This window comes from Pavona decussata, unplaced genomic scaffold (genome assembly GCF_977016875.1).
Source record: "Pavona decussata unplaced genomic scaffold, jaPavDecu1.1 SCAFFOLD_8, whole genome shotgun sequence".
Classification (NCBI taxonomy): domain Eukaryota; kingdom Metazoa; phylum Cnidaria; class Anthozoa; order Scleractinia; family Agariciidae; genus Pavona; species Pavona decussata.
The window spans coordinates 2,047,877-2,066,244 of NW_028145431.1; the positions used below are offsets into that span (position 1 = coordinate 2,047,877).

General features: G+C 41.0%; 3 protein-coding genes and 1 long non-coding RNA gene across 4 annotated transcripts; 1 reads left to right on the forward strand and 3 right to left on the reverse strand.

Annotated features, from left to right (window-relative positions):
- Positions 1–2,329: 2,329 nt before the first annotated feature.
- On the reverse strand, positions 2,330–6,966 carry LOC146488856 (uncharacterized). Its single transcript, XM_085114126.1, has 2 exons — positions 5,075–6,966; positions 2,330–4,831 (listed from the first exon to the last, which is right to left on the reverse strand). Exons 1-2 carry the CDS (start codon positions 6,831–6,833, stop codon positions 2,580–2,582), a joined length of 4,011 nt encoding a protein of 1,336 aa, XP_084970252.1. The 5' UTR covers positions 6,834–6,966; the 3' UTR covers positions 2,330–2,579.
- LOC146488857 (uncharacterized) lies at positions 6,957–7,625 on the reverse strand. The gene has a single exon (XM_085112105.1). It carries the CDS (start codon positions 7,623–7,625, stop codon positions 6,957–6,959), a length of 669 nt encoding a protein of 222 aa, XP_084968231.1.
- Positions 7,626–7,722: 97 nt separating this feature from the next.
- Positions 7,723–9,194, reverse strand: LOC146488858 (uncharacterized). Its single transcript, XM_085112115.1, has one exon. The coding sequence runs from the start codon at positions 8,782–8,784 to the stop codon at positions 7,723–7,725; it is 1,062 nt and encodes a 353-aa protein (XP_084968241.1). The 5' UTR covers positions 8,785–9,194.
- Positions 9,195–11,814: 2,620 nt separating this feature from the next.
- LOC146488859 (uncharacterized) lies at positions 11,815–15,948 on the forward strand. Its single transcript, XR_014865181.1, has 2 exons — positions 11,815–12,332; positions 15,762–15,948. It is a non-coding gene; the product is annotated as an uncharacterized LOC146488859 (long non-coding RNA).
- Positions 15,949–18,368: the final 2,420 nt, after the last annotated feature.

An 18,368-nucleotide genomic window follows, 5' to 3' on the forward strand; every position in this document is an offset into this window, starting at 1 on the left:
GTTCACTTTTTAGTTCAGAGTGAGTGCGAGACTCCAATGGTGAACAAAAATGGCACCAGGAAAATCCACAGGCAATTCAGAAACGGCGTTGGAACTCAAGGAAAAACGGTAAGTACAACAAATTAAAAATCTTTTACGTTTATGACGTATGACGAATAGTCAAATTCGAAAAATACACGAAAACCATAAGAAAATACCAGCGATGTACAATGTGCGCACTTCAGTGGGATTTAAACCCAAAGGCCTATCAATGTTTGCTCTAGTTAAAGTTTCCTTTCACCTTACCTACTACAAACTACATCAAGGCGGAGGTCAACAAAGCTTAGAGTAAAATCTGCGCATTAACTTAAATTCAAACCAACTGAAATGTCAACACTTACTGACTCAAGTCAACTTATAAATTTTATCTCACCTACATTTAGGTCACCAATCTGGAGATGATCAGCTTAAGTCCAGAGTAAAGTCTGCGCCTTGAAAAGGATTCAAACCCAGCGGATTTAGAATATTTATTTTATTCTCCGCGGTTGAAGTCAACAGAGCCCAGAGTAAAATCGGAGCTATGAAAAGGATTCAAACCCAATGACTTGAGAATTCCACTTAAGAAATTGATCTTACTTTTGGTAATCAGCGCGCAGGAAGTCAACAGAGCCCAGAGTAAAATCTGCGCCATGAATGGGATTTAATCATAGTTACCAAAACTGATCGGTCGAAAACCTAGAAAGTACGTTTATGCATCGATCTTGTGATATTTATTTTTTTAGATTTGATCATTCTCTTTGTGAAAATAAAGTGAAAACTAAACATTGACGGTTTACCGAACTACCACATTTAGGAATCAACCGATGTAGAGGAAACCGAATTTTTATCACGAAACCCGCGTGTCTCTACTGAAACGGGACCCGAAGCTCTGCGTGACGTCGCACTGGTTTGCTGACGAGATTGACGGGAGATAAAATGATAACTGCTAATGTGGGATAAATTGGCCACAAAGTGACGCTTTTATTTCACCCGACATCAAGAATATCGATATAATAAACATCACGCAATCTCTTAAGCAAAGGTGGGGTTTAATATCGGCAAAGAGCCAAGTCATATTAAAAGGCAACAAACGCCTACAAAGAAAGGCCGGAGCATGGGGAGGGGGCGGGAAAAATAATTCTTCTACAGTACCGGAGATCTGCGTTCGGATGTTAACACGATGGGAATGAAGGCGAGAAGGACCACGAGATAAATTGATCTTGCCTATAACCTCGGTGTTATTAGATATGACCTCATTTCATTGGCTTAAGTTCTATGATTGACAACGCTCCTTGCCCCATGCAACGGCACACCTAAATTAACTATCACGGGCCTCGAGATAAAATCACATTATGCTTATGTCATAATGTTGGCCTTTTATCACGAAACCCGCGTATCTCTACTGAAACGGGACCCGAAGCTCTGCGTGACGTCGCACTGGTTTGCTGACGAGATTGACAGGAGATAAAATGATAACTGCTAATGTGGGATAAATTGGCCACAAAGTGACGCTTTTATTTCACCCGACATCAAGAATATCGATATAATAAACATCACGCAATCTCTTAAGCAAAGGTGGGGTTAAATATCGGCCACCGCCACAAAAATGTGGCACATCTGTTGGCCATCGAAGGCCCCCAGATGCGCAGAGCGATAACAATCGGGAAGAATTCTAAAAAGGTGATATTAAAATGCTTCCATGTTTCCGGCCACGCGCCGAAGAACCAATGCTTACCAAAGATAGCGCCATAGCCCTTCGAGCCGGCGGCGTCAGTAAATAACTCGAAAGGATTCGAGACCTCCCATAACTCAGTATAGAAAAAGGTCTTACCATTAAAGTTTTGTAGGAAAGAAAGCCAAACCTGAATGTCAAATTTCGTTTCCTTAGTCAAGCGAATACGGTGATGAGGGCGCTGGATGCCCCTGGTAAGATTGATCATTCGGCGAAGAAAAGCGCGGCCGGGGATGACAACCGAGCAGGTAAAATTCAAAAGGCCTAGTAAAGACTGAAGCTCTCGAAGCGTTACTTTACGCCTCGTATAAAAATGATGTAGTAGCAGCTGGCATTTTTGAAGCTTATCTTCCGGTAACCTAGCTTCCTGTCGCACCGAATCGAGAGTGATACCAGCAAACTGTAGCGTGTTGAATGGCCCGACGGTTTTCTCCTGTGCTATTGGAACCCCGAGATAGCTACACATGCGAAGGAAATTGTCAAGATCGGTGTAGTAACCGAAGGGTTCTTTATATAATTGAAGACACGAGTGAAGACACAGACATCCGTTTAACTCACTGTATTATATCATGTGCTTTATGCTTACAGTAATCATGTGATACGTATCATGTATTGCATAATCATGCACTATCATATTACTACATTCCTCCCTTTTCAGTACATTCCTGTACAAATCGTGAATGTAAAAATAATCGACCAAGATCTCTTATTACTAAAATATAATCATAAATGATTCGTGCGATTACATAACAGTAACAGTTTATGTCCAATGTCCGATCGGTGTCCTAATTCTTAGCTATTCTCTCACGTGTTTCTCAAATTCTACTTGTCATTGTTCAAAATCTCTTAAGTGTCCTTCGAAGACTGATCTAGGCCTTCTGTTGGATCGCCTGAGTGGTTCCGGTGCGGCCTGGTTATGTTCTGCATCGTTGCTAGCTGCATCCACCCTCTGTGCTGCTATTGCTGGTGGTTGTGGGAGATATGCAGGTGGTATCTGTGTTTGAGGTTGCGTTCCTGTTTCCCTTTCGTTGGAATCGGTGTTGCTGGTATTGCTTTTGAGACGTCTGAATTTTGATTTGTCTCGGCAGATACTTTTGCCATCAGTTAACCTCTTGGCGATGATGGTTGATCCCTTCACCTGGGTCACGACATATATGTGCGGTTCGTACGGCGTCTCAGCTTTTCGTTTCTTGTCTCGCTTTACGATGACTGCTTGCCCGATGTCTAGGTGCAGTTCCGTCGCTCGGTATCGCTTGTCGTGGTATTGCTTGATTCGTTCTTTGTAGTTTCGGTCGTTGACTCTGACTTCTTGATCCTGTGTTGGTATGGATGATGGGAAGTGTTCAAGTTTCGTCCGGATCTCTCTGTTCATCATTAGCTCATAGGGTGTCTTCCTGGTTGCTGGGTGTGGTGTATCCCTGTATGTTTGGAGCATGTCGTAGGTTGCTTCGCGTACATCTATCCCTTCCTGTTTTGCGATTGTCGCTATCTTGTTTACGAGCTTGTTAAAACCTTCGACTTGGCCTTGAGCTTTCGGATGTTTGGGTGTGATCTTCTTGTGACTGAATCCCATTTCTGTTGCAAGTGTCTGGAACTCTTTTGAGTTAAATGGCGGTCCATTATCGGTTTGCACTGTCTGTGGTACCCCATGTGTGGCGAACATCTTCTTCAGTTTTCTTCGGACTGGTTTGATAGATGTTGAGCTGATGAACTCTGCTTCTGGGTATCTTGAGTACTGGTCGGTTACAACGAGTACATATTCGCCATTAGGAAATGGGCCACAGAAGTCTGCCTCGACGGTGTTCCACGGTCGTTCTGGCAGTTCCGTCATCTTGGCGGGTTCAGTGTGCTGAGTGTTGGTGGTCACTTGGCAGCTGAAGCATGTGCTAACAATATCGTCGATGCGTTTGTTCATGTTGGGAAACCAATACTTCCGTCTGAGAAGTTCTTTTGTTTTGGAAATGCCTAAGTGTCCCTGTTTGTGAGCAATGCTGACAATCTTGTCTCGCAGTGATACTGGTGGGATAATCCTGTTGAGCCTCAGCAGGACTCCTTCGGATTCGTAAATGTCTGCTCTTACGTCGTAGTATGGTATCAGGTCTGGATCGTTTCTATTCCATTTCCCTGTTTCAAGTGCTATCTTCAACTTCTGCAGCACTTTGTCTTCTTTACTTGCTGATCGGATAGTGTCCATGACTATCGCGTGGTCTGCGTCAATGACTGCTTTGACGTAGCCTTCATGTTTTGTTTGCTGGACCTCTGGTAATGGGTGTCGGGAAAGGTAGTCAGTCATATTGGATTTCCCCGGTATATGTACTGCAGTGAAGTCTAGGTTCTGCATCTTCATCACTATTCGCTCTATTCTTGGTGGTAGCTTTGCAGTTGGATTATTGAAGAGTGGGAGGAGCGGTTTGTGGTCAGTTGCTAACTGAAAGTGCTGTGCTCCAAGTAGATACATGTGTAGCCTGGTGGTGGTAAACTCTGCAGCCAGTGCTTCTCGTTCTATTTGAGAGTACCGTTTCTCGGTGTCTGTTAATGATCTGCTAACAAAGTGGACTGGTTGGTAACCATGTTCAGTCTTTTGGAACAAGCCACCTCCAAGGCCAGTTGGGCTGCCATCGCATATGGCCATGGTTTCTCGACCTGGCTTGTATGGGATGAGAACTGGTGCTGAAGTAATTGCAGTCTTCAGATCTTCGAAAGCAGTTTGCTGAGCTTCGGTCCATTCAAAGCTGTGTTCCTTCTTTGTGAGTCTTCTCAACGGTTCGCAGCGGTTGGAAAAGTTGCTGATGTAACGTGATAGATAGGCCATCATTTGCAAGAATGACACAAGCTCTTCTTTAGATTTCGGTGGGTTGCATTCGCTGACAGCTTTGACTTTACTGGGACTGGGCTTCAATCCTTCGGCAGTGAACAGGTGCCCATGAAAGTCGATGGTTGATTTTCCAAATTCACACTTCTCCTTACGTAGGGTAAGGTTGTGGAGCTTCAGTCGTTGAAGTAAAGCTGCTAAGTTGGCATTGTGGTCATCCCAGTTGGTTCCGCCAATCATGATATCGTCTCGGTTGTTAAGGACTCTTGCTATTCCCGAGATAATCTTGCTCATTTCAGCATCAAATAAATCTTGGCTGTTGACACCTCCAAACGCGAGTCGCTTGTAACGATAGTTACCCCATGGACTTGAGAATGTCATGAGTTTTCTTGATTCTTCGTCTAGTGAGAACTGGTGGTATCCGTGGTTCATGTCAAGTTTACTGAAGACTTTGCAATCTTTGAAAGTGGTGATGAAGTCCTCTGTGATAGGCGCTTGTACTTGTCTTGTGCGCTCCATGGACTTATTCAGTACTCTTAAGTCAAGGCTGACACGGATGTCGTTGGGTTTTTTTGGTTTCGGTTGGACAACCAGTGGTGAGCACCATGTGATGGAGTCATGTTCTGGCACCTTTTCCATGATGTCTCTCTCGACAAATTCTTCCATTCGGTGACGTAGAGGTTCCATCAGGTGGTATGGTACTCGGCGGGGCTTTTGTGCGATCGGTTTCGTATCTTCTTTAAGTGGTAAATGGATTTCGATGTCTTGTCCATCTCTTCTTGCTTTGCCAATGCCTCTAAATCTCTCTTCGTGCTGAAAGAGAATCTTGTTAAGATCTTCATTTCCGGTTTGGATCTTGTGGATCTTCTGTAATTCTTCTCGATTTGGTTCTTTCAGTCCTCCTGTCGCGTCAAATTGGATCATTCCCAGCTCTTCCAGTGTTTGTCTTCCGAGTAACGGTAGGGAATCGATTGTTCCTTGAATAACGGCGATTGTCGCTTGTGTTTTTCGCGTTTTGTTTTCTAAGGTGACGTCGCATTCTCCAATAACTGGTAGATCTTCGGTGAGTGTTTTCAGCTTGATCTTCGTGTTGCGTAATTTAACCTCCGGCGTTACTCGTAGCAATTCATTGAACTGGTGTTCGTCCATGACGTTTGCATCGGCGCCTGTATCCGGTTCAACTTCTATTTTGGTTCCATTGATCCAAATCTCGCATTTGTTTTTCTCGATGGTGTCCTGTGCTGTACGGTGTACGTGCATGTGCTGTACGAGTCTGGCGATGTCCTCATCGAAAGAGTCTTCGCTTTCTGAAATGTCGCGTGCATCTTGTGCATCTTGTTCAACGTGTCGAACTCGTCTTCGGCGGTGTTGATGATCTGTCGGCGGTCTTGGCTGTCGCGGCGCGTGCTGAAAATCTTCTTTCTTGTCATTTCGGCGACCCGATCTGCCACCTTGTTTATCATCTGAGCGGTATCTTTGATCCGTGTTACGGCACATTTTGGTGTAGTGGTTACGTTTACCACATTTGTAGCATTTAGCTCCGTATGCTGGGCAATTTCCTTTTCCATGTTTTGAACCACAGCGGGGACACATACCATTGTTGTCACGCTTGTAACTTTTGACTTGTTTAACTTTGTGTGATTCCGTTGTGTCCTGGAGTTTCTGGTCGATTTCGTTTGCTTGAGTAGTGGACTCTTCTTCTATGGCTGCTTCATCCAAGATCTGGGACAACGTCCAGTTATTGCGAATTGTTTTTACTCGTAAGCGGCTGTTTGTCATCGTCTTGATAAAATGGTCTCGGATTGCATCATCTTCGTCGGTGAATTCGCATTTCTTTGCTATCTCTCGTAGTCTAGCGTAATATTTCGCCATGCTCTCATCGATCTGCTGAGAAAGGTTTCCAAACTGGAATCGTGCATAGTCCTTGTTTTTTCTTGGTAGGAAATTCTTGTCTAGTTTCCGGATAAAGCGCGAGTAGACATCTTCGCCCTCCTGTTGTGCGGGTAGATCCGGGAGGGAATCTTCTAAATCGGCAATCTGCGATCCACCATAGATAATTAAGCCATCTTTCTTAACTTCTGGGTCTGTTAATCCGAAGAACCTGAATTGTCTCTCTATATCCTTTTTCCATTTCGCCCATCGCACGGCTGTGTCGTTAGCATCATTTGAGATGGTGAACGGACGGATGTTTAATTGACGATTCACGACTGTGATGTTTTGTTGCGGATTTGTGCTCGGACCAGGATTATCGGTTTCTTCTGGTGGAGCCATTGGCTGATGTTCTTCTACTCCTTTCTTCTTTGTGGGATCCTCGTCGCCAATGTAGTAACCGAAGGGTTCTTTATATAATTGAAGACACGAGTGAAGACACAGACATCCGTTTAACTCACTGTATTATATCATGTGCTTTCTGCTTACAGTAATCATGTGATACGTATCATGTATTGCATAATCATGCACTATCATATTACTACAATCGGATTGACATTTTTCCTTCGTAGGGGCAATGAAGAGAAAGTCATCCAAAATGTGCACAACACCTGAGGCATTGAACAAATCTTTAGATAGCCACTCGAGAGCTGAGCTAAAAGCTTCGAAAATCGCACAGCTGGAACTACATCCCATTGGCAGAGCGCGATCAAAATAATACTGGTTAGCCCATTTCATGCCTAATAGAGCATGATCCTTAGGGTGAACCGGGATGATGCGAAATGCAGATTTAATATCGGTCTCAGCCATAAAACAGCCAGCTCCTAACTTCTTGATGACAGATATGGCATCTCTAATAGACGCATAGTGAACTGATGAGAATTCTTCAGGAATGTAATCGTTAACAGATGAACCCTTAGGATACGACAAATGATGAATTAAGCGAAATTCAGAGGGATCCTTTTTGGGAACGATGCCTAAGGGAGAACAGCGTAAATTCGGAAAAGGAGGTGAAGAAAACGGGCCGGCTATTCTGCCCGCTTCGAGCTCCTTTTCTAGTTTAGCGGTAACAACGTGGGGTTGCTCTTGTGCACTCTTCAAATTAGGGGATTCGAAAGGGCGCCTTTCCCCCATAAACTTAATTCGAAAACCAAAAGAACTGAGCCATCAATCAAATATTGTTTTAAAGCTGGAGCATAACCCTGCAAAAGAAAATCAAGCCTTTCCACCCTTACGGGGGTAACCGGACTGCTGAGTAGGGGGATGGGCTTGTTCTGGCAGGGGGGGCGCGTTGTGAACTAGGGGATGAACATTGACTTGAGGGGTGGGGTGAACCACATTTGAAACAAACGTGGTTGTAGCGGCACCCACCACAGAATCGCCCGGCGTGAAATGCCCAACAAGTTCCCTTCGGAAACGACTGGCGGTTCCGAGAGCGCGTGGAGACCTTATCAGAGGGAACCTGCGGTCGAGCACGAAAATTTGTCACTGCCCTTAGCCATAGTTCCCAATGAATAGTATCCCAAGGGTATTGGTCGGGAGCTGACTGTCTTATGTAACGAAACTGTTCGTCATAAAATGACCAGTCACCTGGTTTGGACGCAATGTCCCTCACGACCTCGCAGTATTTCATTAACTTAGGAGCCTCAGTAGGAAATTTCTCGACATAAATAGCGACAAAAGTATTAAAAGCTGACAACCACTGACTGAGGTTATGAATCTTCTTAGGTGGCTGGCTAGGTTCTAGTGTCAACTGGGGCTGAGTAGACGACGTACTTGAGGGAGTTAGGGACAGGGAATAACGATCGGTATTTGGGGACAACGAAAGCAACCCGCCAAAATCAACATATTCGTTACCCCAAATTTTTGCTTTGAGTTTTGGGTTGACTCTAGAGCCGAGAGCTATGGCTATGCTTGAAAATGGCTGCCGAGGGGAACTCTGAGGCTGAGTACCTTGTGTTATAGCTGTGATATCCCCTTGAATGGCCTCACTGGCGGAACGTTCCCCATCATTTTCAACAGGAGGAATTGAAGATGCTCTGAGGTCTTGAGTCAAGCTGCGGGTGCCCCTGGGTCCCAACGCCTGTTGTATCGCCTGGGAAATGGTCGTCGAGATGGAGGTGGATAGCGTTTGCAGATCAACTGAGATCAAGTTCTGGTTGTGATGGTTGCTCTGGTTTTGAGAAGCAACAGCGTCGTCTGGAGAAACTTCAGAAAGGTCGGAGCCTCGCGTGCGTTTCGTTCTCCTTTGCGTGTTGGACTGATCGGAATGCGCACGCTTCTTGGGTGGCATGGCTTATCAATAAAATTTCTTAGATAAGAAACTAGATTACGATAAAATAAAAATAATAACGTAAACCGCAGAGGGACAGCGCTGGAAATAATGCGCTTCATAGCGACGGAAATGAACGAAAAAATTATCAGATCATTTAGCGCCAGAAGTACTACAGTGCCTAAGGCAAAGGCAGAATACCGAGCGCAAAGGACACACCCAAAAACTGAGCGGTCGGAAAGGATTGTACACTCATGCGGTAACTGCCAGTACCTAACATTGAGCCAGAGCCAGTAAAATAATTATACGTGTACAGCCAAAAAGGAGTACATACGTACATACATACGACTGTATAACAAGTCGTGCAATCAAACAGCTTTGTAGCTGAGTCAAACGTAGCCGCGCCCAAAAAGGGGCGATGGCTGACAGCAAATATATAAGGCCGACACAAACAATAGGTGAACGTGTCAATAAAACATCAAAGGCTCGGCATAGGGCACAACTGAGAGCTGGCAAAACATGTAAAGATCTGTATCAGAATGAAGCAAACTTAACAAACTCCTTCCGAGGAGGGAGAACTTGGCAAAAGGCGCAAAGATCGCAGGACTGCCCCTCTGAGACTACGATATAGCTTACGCTGTCCCCTAGAGTTCAAATGAACGCCATCGGGTGTATAAAAATTGTCTTTCGCCTGCCAAAACCCTCTATGGCCCCAAAACATGGCATATGGTATAGGATCTAACACAACCCTTAGGTATCGTGTTAACATGCCGACCTTTGTGTTAAAAGCCTCAGCTGAGAATCGGCGAATAGTCTGGCACACGCACACCAACTGCACCCCGCATGAATCGTGTAGGAAATGGACAAACTCATCGATTGCTGAACCAACACGTAAGGGCGAAAGAGTAACGAGGTCATTACTGCCTAGTTGGAGAATGACGACATCAGGGCGAAAGGAATGAAGGACATGTGTGTCAAATTTTAACGTCTTTTCGACTGTTCTACCCCCAACTCCATGCCAACGTATTAGGACAGGCAAAGAGATTTGAAAGTCAAGATCAAAATCGTTGGAATTATTCCGGACGAACTGCTTTAAGCGCTTAAGAGCAATTCTCCAGGAAAGTGAAGCAAAGTTGGAAATGAAAATTTTTAACCCCCCTTCATTTTTTGTGTGGAGGTAGGTTACCTGGAGGAATGAACAAAAACAGCCATATTTGGATCGGCAGGTGCGTCGTTGCCATGGAAACCGCACTTGATCACGTCGGCCTGAGGTCTATGTTTTGACCGAGAAATTCACTCTCAAATATTAAAAATAAACGAGTCTGGTTCTCGAGTACATGAGAGCCAATTCAAATGAAATTCATACAGATGGTAGAACCACTCTCCCAGTTTATAAAATTCGCCGTTACAATAATTTGGGTTTATAAACAAGAAGAAAATGCTCGTCCTGCTATGTTCCCTGTTAGCCATTTAGACAAGCAGGAAAAACAAGCACAACGATATTCGTTATTTCTCCGAAAGTACTCTTTCCACATAAACCAAATTAGCAGCAGAGATTACATAAATATTAACGTTTCTAAATATCATAAAATCAATTTGGGGAAAACTATGCTCTGGCCATGGGTGCTGAAGACATCCGAGGCAAGTTGCAAAAAATTGCAAAATTGGAAATGTTGAGGTCTCCAGTATTTGGTTCAAACAGGCTTTAGATAGAGAATATCAGCTTCAGAGGTTTTTTCATTCATCTTATCTGTTATCTACATTTGATTGATTAGGTTTTGGCCAACAAATTTGATAAAATATAAATTAAAACAAAGCCTACCTTGCAACTTTTGGGAATTTCTTCAGGATGCTTTTGTCGTATAGGATGGGTCTGTCCTCAGTTCGCTCGCTCCATTTTCTTGACCAAGTCTTGCACAGACTCTAGCGGAAAGGACAAAGCTAACTGCCAAGCCTCGCCGAACATCTAGTTTTAGACCAAAGATGATGATGCGTTAACCCGAATAAAGAACAGTCGAACAGGTCAAACACAGTCTTGTGTCGAGTATCGAAATAATTCATCAATACAATCCACCCAGGAAGTTAAATAGATGCATCAAGATCACAGCTGAGCAAATGCATGTCTGCGACGATTCTGAATAACGTCTTTGGCTAAATCGAGCCGTACATTCCGTGGCGCATGGTTGAGAAGCGAAGAAATCGTTGTTTACGACCTGTTTACAACCAAACGTATGTAGACCGGAAATGCGAGTAGCAAAACTGCTGACCGGATGTAGTTTTAAATGCGATATATGCGCTTTTTGTTTGTTTGTTTTTGTAGCTTCGGCTAATTGTCGCAATGGCATTATCTCTTCTTTAGATATTTTTGGTACAATATATCATTGATAGGGGGATAAAGGGTCGACTTTTGATCCGCTTTTATGACTGTTTTACAGTGGTGAATAAAGAGGACAAAATAAAAGCGCTTCACTAGTCGTTTTACGCAACCACATAAGCCGCCCATGTTTCCTGGGTTTGTTTGTTTGTTTGTTTGTTTGTTTTTTAATTCATTGCTTATTGGATGTTAAGGATGGCCTGCATGTAAGATACGTCGCTGATCTGGGGCATTAGCGTACACATTAGAAGTTATGAAGTTGGATTTTTTTGACCCATCTCTCCTCCAGAAATAAGTAAGTCCTCTTCAAGCCGATAAATTTTCACATTCAGTACCTAATACCTGCCCAAATTTTGGCATTCTTTCTGTTTATTTATTTATTTATTTATTTATTTATTTTTTGCTGGTTTTTTTTTTTTGGTGGGGGGAGGGGTGACCGGACGTAAATTTGTGCCGTCGATCAAAAACACTGTGAGGGAAATTTGCATATCGTCGTGCGAAGGGAAATATCCTGGTCGGGACAATGGAAAGTTGGTCTCTTTTAAATCCCAAAAGGGACGTTTCGGTTTGTGAGTGCAGTGGAAACAATATAAAAAGCAGTCAATGTCAAAGGGATATTTCCACGCACGTATAAGCCTACGGACAGGGGCGGGGGAGAACACTCCATAACGCCTGGCACTTTTTTTTGTATCTGAATCATCCAACAAAAGTTGACGTCACATCCGGTCAAATTGGCGCCCAGAGGCCTCTCTCGGCGAAGTCGAATGATGGCGTCTGGGTGAGGCATGATTTCTTTGGATTTTTGAGCCATCATTATCAGGAATTGTGAACTGTGGATATGAAAGATGTTGTAAAGATATTGCTTCGACTTCATGAGCAAGGTTTTTCCAAAGGAGTGATTTTTTTCTATTGTTTTTACGGAAAATACGAGACAGCTAAGCGTCGTGTCATGGCGAAAATTTCACACTCTCAAAACGAGTGGCGTTCAGACTTTTGGCTCTTGTGGCTTTTGATCGTTCGAAAGCTGAAATTTTAATAGCCTATCCCGTGTGCAACATAATGGAGGAGACATCGTCAGTCATAGTTTGCAGTGTTAACATCGGGAACCTAATTATCACTCGACGTGAAGTGTTGGAAGCCTGTATCATTGAAGTGTTCCAATTGTCTTCGTTGTAAGGGACTCGTAATATTCGAGGTGAGTAAATGTAGTTATCTTCATTTCCAGTTCTTTTCTGCCGACGTGAGTACCTTTACATGTGGGCTTTAGAGTAATAAGTCGGTTTTGTGCTTCGTACTTCTTTAATAAAGACGCAAGTGACGTTTCATTAATAAATAGTTCATATCATGTTGTCCTGGAAGTGCAGGCTTGAGGACGGGCTTGAGTCAGAAAATGTATCTGCCTGGCCTGGTTCATATTGCTACAGCTAGTGTGAGACAGTTGTTAAAGTTATTGATGTCAAGCCATCTTAAGCAATAAATTAAATAGCATTATTGCGAATGACATTATTTCTCAAGTATTGAAAGAAACAACCCCTTCACCCTTTACTTCATCTACACTCTCACCACGTGGGTGCTCATGGGTTAAGGCTTTTTATACATTTGTACTATAATTATGCACATGTGACATCAAACTATGGTAGGAACCAACAGTATGCCACAAGCCACAGACAAGTGGTATGACCGATGATCTTACCTTGTTTTGATGTCCTCTTTGGGTTATCAAAGGACACATGGAAGGCCAAATGGACTCTGAAAACTCTTTATGGCTGACAATGTCATTTGTACATCATATAATTATTTACCAGTTATTTCAATTATGTTAGTTGGTGCCCAATATTAAAGGGTGGGGAATTGTCTTTTTCTCTGTGTCCAAGGTTGGGGAAGAGAACAGTGGTTGTGTTTTCACTAGGACAATTTTAGCTAGATAAAGCCGGAAAAGTCCGGAAATACGGTGAAAACAGTTTGTCTTTTGTTTAGCGAGTTAAAAATGCAAGCTGTTATCACGAGAGAAAACAGGAGATCATCTCACCTTTAAGACCCAAAAATCACGCAGAGTTATACTACCTCGCGAGATGGTATAACTTGCCCTGGTAAATACTGCAGCCAATCACATTGCACATAGTGACAGCGGCCTGTCAAGTAATTTGGCAATATTATTTACTAGACGCTAGTCTCGCGTTTCAGTTTGACTCGTGGTTCACTTTGCGAAACAGAAAAACGACAGATAACTTCAACAATACCTCAAAACCAAAACTGTGGTCTTGCCGGATAAGCCCACACGGCCTTGCACTTACGGCGATGAATGTTGTCTTGCCGTTGGATAACATTTTGTCGCATCTTCCTCACCTGTAGAGACGTTAACCATATCCTCTGAGAGAAACTCCTTCTCTTTGGCATAAATATAGTGAGAATCAACATAATTCGCCTGCTGCCATTTTTGAAAGTTGCACGCTTTTGTAAGTTGAATATTTAATTAAGCGGCTCAAATTCCGGGTTAAATTGCACAATGAAAACAGATACCATGTTTAACTAGTTAATGTCAGTCTGTAAACAACCACCAAGACGGAAAGGTTCGGCTAGTAAATTGGCCTAGTGAAAACACAACCATTAAGTAAAAATATGTTGCAAATTCCTGGAGGTTATCTAGCAGCAGAAATTGACCCATACATTAAGTTCTAATAATATGGTCTCCTTTGAACCAATGAAATTTTTTATCATTTTTTTTTTTATTTTTTATCAATTTGAAGTTTTTAACCCCATCGATGATGTCTTTGTAGTTTCAGCTTCTAGTTTGAATTGCTCTGTTTATCATTTTGTAATTTTGTCTTATATACACGTATTGTATTTTTTTAACCTTTTGTATATTTAATCTTTATAGGACCTTTCTGAAAACCATGTTTAGTGAACGGAAGCTTCCTAATAAAAGATTATTATTATTATTATTATTATTATTATTATTATTATTATTATTATTATTATTATTATTGATTCAAAGTTCATTTTGACAAGGAATTTTGAGTTTTCTGTTCAATTTAATGAAAAATCAAAAGTTCAATAACCACACAATCAGTTCAAAAACCACACATCAGTTCAGTGACAGTAGACCTCAATACAGTAAAAACCCACGTATAGGAACCTAGTGATTTAAGAACCTACAGGCTGAAATTGGGCATTTTAATACCCAAGTATATAAGAACCTATTTAGCCTGGCAAAGAAAAATAGGTTCTTATACAAAAAAAAAATATTGTAAGGCCAAAATACTGGATAATTTGTTAGAAATTGTGAAATTTCTGAGAAATATACCATGAAAATTATTTGTTTAATACAGTATGTAGTACAATGAAGAAAATTGAAAATCTTTTAAATACAGAGTATAAAATATGTAGTACTGTATAAAATTATACTGGTGTAGTCTTGGGACTTGAATCTGTATAGTGCCCTGACTTTTTGTATCACTATGACAAATCCTACAAATAAGAACCTACTAAGAACCTAATCAGCCTGACTTTGGAAAAACTACCCCAAAATATAAGAACCCATTCAGCCTGAACCCAAAAATTCTAGGTTTTTATATGTGGGTTTTTACTGTATTGTAAGAATAACTATAGGTGAAAGGTTTTTTTATTCCAATGGGGCAGATAAGAGGAAAGGGGAGGGGAGAGGGTTTTGCGGGAGCGTGGTCCATACAATTCAATAAAAAAACAAAAATTCAATAACCACACAATCAATTCAAAAACCCACATTCGTTCAGTGACAGTAGACAATTGTAAGAATAACTGTATAGGTGAAATGTTTTTTTATTTCAATGGGACAGGTAAGAGGAGAGGGTTTTACGGGAGCGTGGTCCATATTTAGAGTAGGCAGAAAGTACAAGTGAAACTATAAGTATTTATGTATTACAAATAATGGAAACAGGCTTACACTGTACATGCATTTAAAAATCTATTGCCTGCTTATCCATAACCCATTGTTTGTCTTTGTAATCATATTTGGCAACAGCTGCCCAATAATGTAGCTTTTTCTTGTACATAGTTCACTTCCTTCTTGTCAATAATGCAGATTAGTGGCCCATTGGTAAATAATTTTGTAAAAATCTAGAAGTCCTATGGTTCATTGAAAATCAAAAAATTAAAATAACCATAGCAACAGTTCAAAAAACACATATCAGTTTAGTGACAGTAGACCTTAAATGTAAGAAAAACTATAGGTGATGTGTTTTCAACTTTCTCTCCCTCATGCTTTTCAAGGATGCAAATGAGAGGCCTGCTTGTAAATTTCATATTAGTTCAATTCAAAGAAGGCTTAAAAATTCAATCTCCACACCAATACAAACAAACCTCCCACCCCTCTCCCCAAAAAAGGGGATTATATAAATGTATATTATTTATTTATTAACCACCTGGGTGATAGCAGACCTCAAACTTAAGAAAATTTGCTGGTGTGGGTGTTTTTAGTTCAGTGGGTCTTGCAGGTAGGGAAAGGGAAGGAAGTGGACAAATATGTTTGCATTATATTAATAGGGTTTAAATGTTATATTACCATGGTTTAGAATTTTCCTCACCTAGATGAAATTTTTAGGGATTTAATGTTTTTAATTTTTCGTTTTAATTATTTTAGTTTTAGAGATTTAAACAAACACTACAAAGGAAAGAGACCGGCAAATCCCCCTGAGACGGCAAGAAAGGAAACAGAGAGCGAAAGGAAGAATGCGACAAGACCAGGAGTAACTGCAATGGCCGCTTAGCTATATGACTTATCATAATTTACTATGTGTCAAAGTCTAATAAATGTCTGCTGACAATAATTTTCACATTGGTGTACAGCATCGTGTTTGATTACATTGACGTATTCGTATGATCCAAAATTTGGTCAGCCAAGCTGACCAGCCATTAATGATAAGCCTTAGCTGGGCAGCCACCCGCTTGGCCTCCATTACTTTTTTTTTTTTTTTTCAATTTTTTCGGTTTACTTTTTAACTGACTCTTCTTGTCTCTTGACTCTTCTCGCAAGTGCCACAATCCCTGTTTCCCTTTTTGCAAGGCCCTCATTGTCTTCTGCTAACTGCATGCAATCGCAGTTTCTTCCGGTCTTGGATTTTTTTAAAAATTTTTTGTTGTTGCAAATTTCATTAAAGGGTTATTTTATTTCAACAACGTAACAAGCGCTAACAGTACATTTTATACTACAATATTATAATTACTAAAAAACAGGCTGAATGTTACGGTATTTTAACACACCCAATTTTTTTTAGGTGTTTGTGTGGGTGTGTGTGTGTGTGTGTGTGAGGGGAGGGGAACAGGGAGAGCAAGGTACGAAGGATAAGAATGGGGTGTGTTAAAATAATGTAACTTCCGGTCTTGTTGCTTTCTTCCTTTCGCTGTCTGTTTCCTTTTTTGCCATGTCTGGGGGGATTTGCTGGTCTCTTTCCTTTTGAGTTTTTGTTTAAATCTCTAAAAATAAAAGAAGTGAAATGAAAAATTAAAAACATTAAATCCCTAAAACTTTCATCTAGGTAAGGAAAATTATCAACCATGGTAATATAATGAACAAACCTATTAATATAATGAGAACATATTTGTCCACTTCCCTTCCCTTTCCCCCTGCAAGACCCATTGAAATAAAAACACCCACACCAGTAAATTTTCTTAATTTGGAGGTCTGCTTTCACTCAGGTCACAGTTGTTCAAAGGGCGGATAATTTTATCCACTGGATAGTTTGCTATCCAGAAGATAAAATGTGTGCAAGATTTTTATGATAGTCCTATAATTTGTGAATAGAGTAGAAGCATATGTCAGATTTAAGAATGGGATTGTGTGAAAAACTTGCCAAAAGCATTGACTGGAGTACATGTACTCTGCTGGATAGTGACTTATCCAGTGGATAAAGTTATCCATTCTTTGAACAACTGGGGCCAGGTGGTTAATAAATATATACACATTTATATAATTCCCCTTTCTGAATTTTTAAGCCTTCTTTGAATTGAACTAATATGAAATTTACAAGCAGGCCTCTCATTTGCATCCTTGACAACCATGAAGGAGAGAAAGTTGAAAACACATCACCTATACTTTTTCTTACATTTAAGGTCTACTGTCACTGAACTGATGTGTGTTTTTTGAACTGTTGCTATGGTTATTCGACTTTTTGATTTTCAATGAACCATAGGACTTCTAGATTTTTACAAATTTACCAACGGGCCACTAATCTGCATCATTGACAAGAAGGAAGTAGAACTATGTACAAGGAAAAGCTACATTATTGGGCAGCTGTTGCCAAATATAATTACAAAGACAAACAATGGGTGATGGATAAGTGGGCAATAGATTTTTAAATGCGTGTGAGCCTGTTACCATTATTTGATACATAGATACTTGTTAGTTTCACTTGTACTTTTTGCCTACTTTCAAATATGGACCACGCTACCGTAAAACCCTCTCCTCTTAACTGTCCCATTGAAATAAAAAACATTTCACCTATATAGTTATTCTTACAAATTTTTTGTCTACTGTCACTGAACGAATGTGGGTTTTTGAATTGATTGTGTGGTTATTGAATTTTTGTTTTTTTATTGAATTGTATGGACCACACTCCTGTAAAACCCTCTCCCCTCCCCTTTTCTTCTTATCTGCCCCATTGGAATAAAAAAGACCATTCACCTATAGTTATTCTTATAATATTGAGGTCTACTGTCACTGAACTGATGTGTGGTTTTTGAACTGATTGTGTGGTTATTGAACTTTTGATTTTTCATTGAATTGAACAGAACTCAAAATTCCTTGTCAAAATGAACTTTGAATTTCATTGGTTCAAAGGAGACAATATTATTAGAACTTAATCAATTTCTGCTGCTAGATAACCTCCAGGAATTTACAATATTTTTTTACTTTATGTTCTCTTCCCCAACCTTTGACACAGAGAAAAAGACAATTCCCCACCCTTAAATATTTGGCACCAACTAACATAAGTGAAATAACTGGTAAATAATTATATGATGTACAAATGACATTGTCAGCTATAAAGAGTTTTCAAAGTCCATTTGGCCTTCCATGTGTCCTTTGACAACCCAAAGAGGACATCAAAACAAGGTAAGATCATCGGTCATGCCACTTGTCTAGCAATATGAACCAGGCCAGGCAGATACATTTTCTGACTCAAGCCCCTCCTCAAGCCCGCACTTACAGGGCAACATGATATGAACTATTTATTAATTAAACGTCACTTGTGTCTTT

Excerpts from the sequence above, each read along its gene's own strand:
- LOC146488857 (XM_085112105.1), bottom strand. The coding sequence starts at position 7,625 with ATGGGGGAAAGGCGCCCTTTCGAATCCCCTAATTTGAAGAGTGCACAA.
- LOC146488858 (XM_085112115.1), bottom strand. The coding sequence starts at position 8,784 with ATGCCACCCAAGAAGCGTGCGCATTCCGATCAGTCCAACACGCAAAGG.
- LOC146488856 (XM_085114126.1), bottom strand. The coding sequence starts at position 6,833 with ATGGCTCCACCAGAAGAAACCGATAATCCTGGTCCGAGCACAAATCCG. Across the intron at positions 4,832-5,074 it reads ACTGAATAAGTCCATGGAGC|CAAGAGTCCTTAACAACCGA; the intron begins GCACAAGACAAG and ends TCTCGGGAATAG.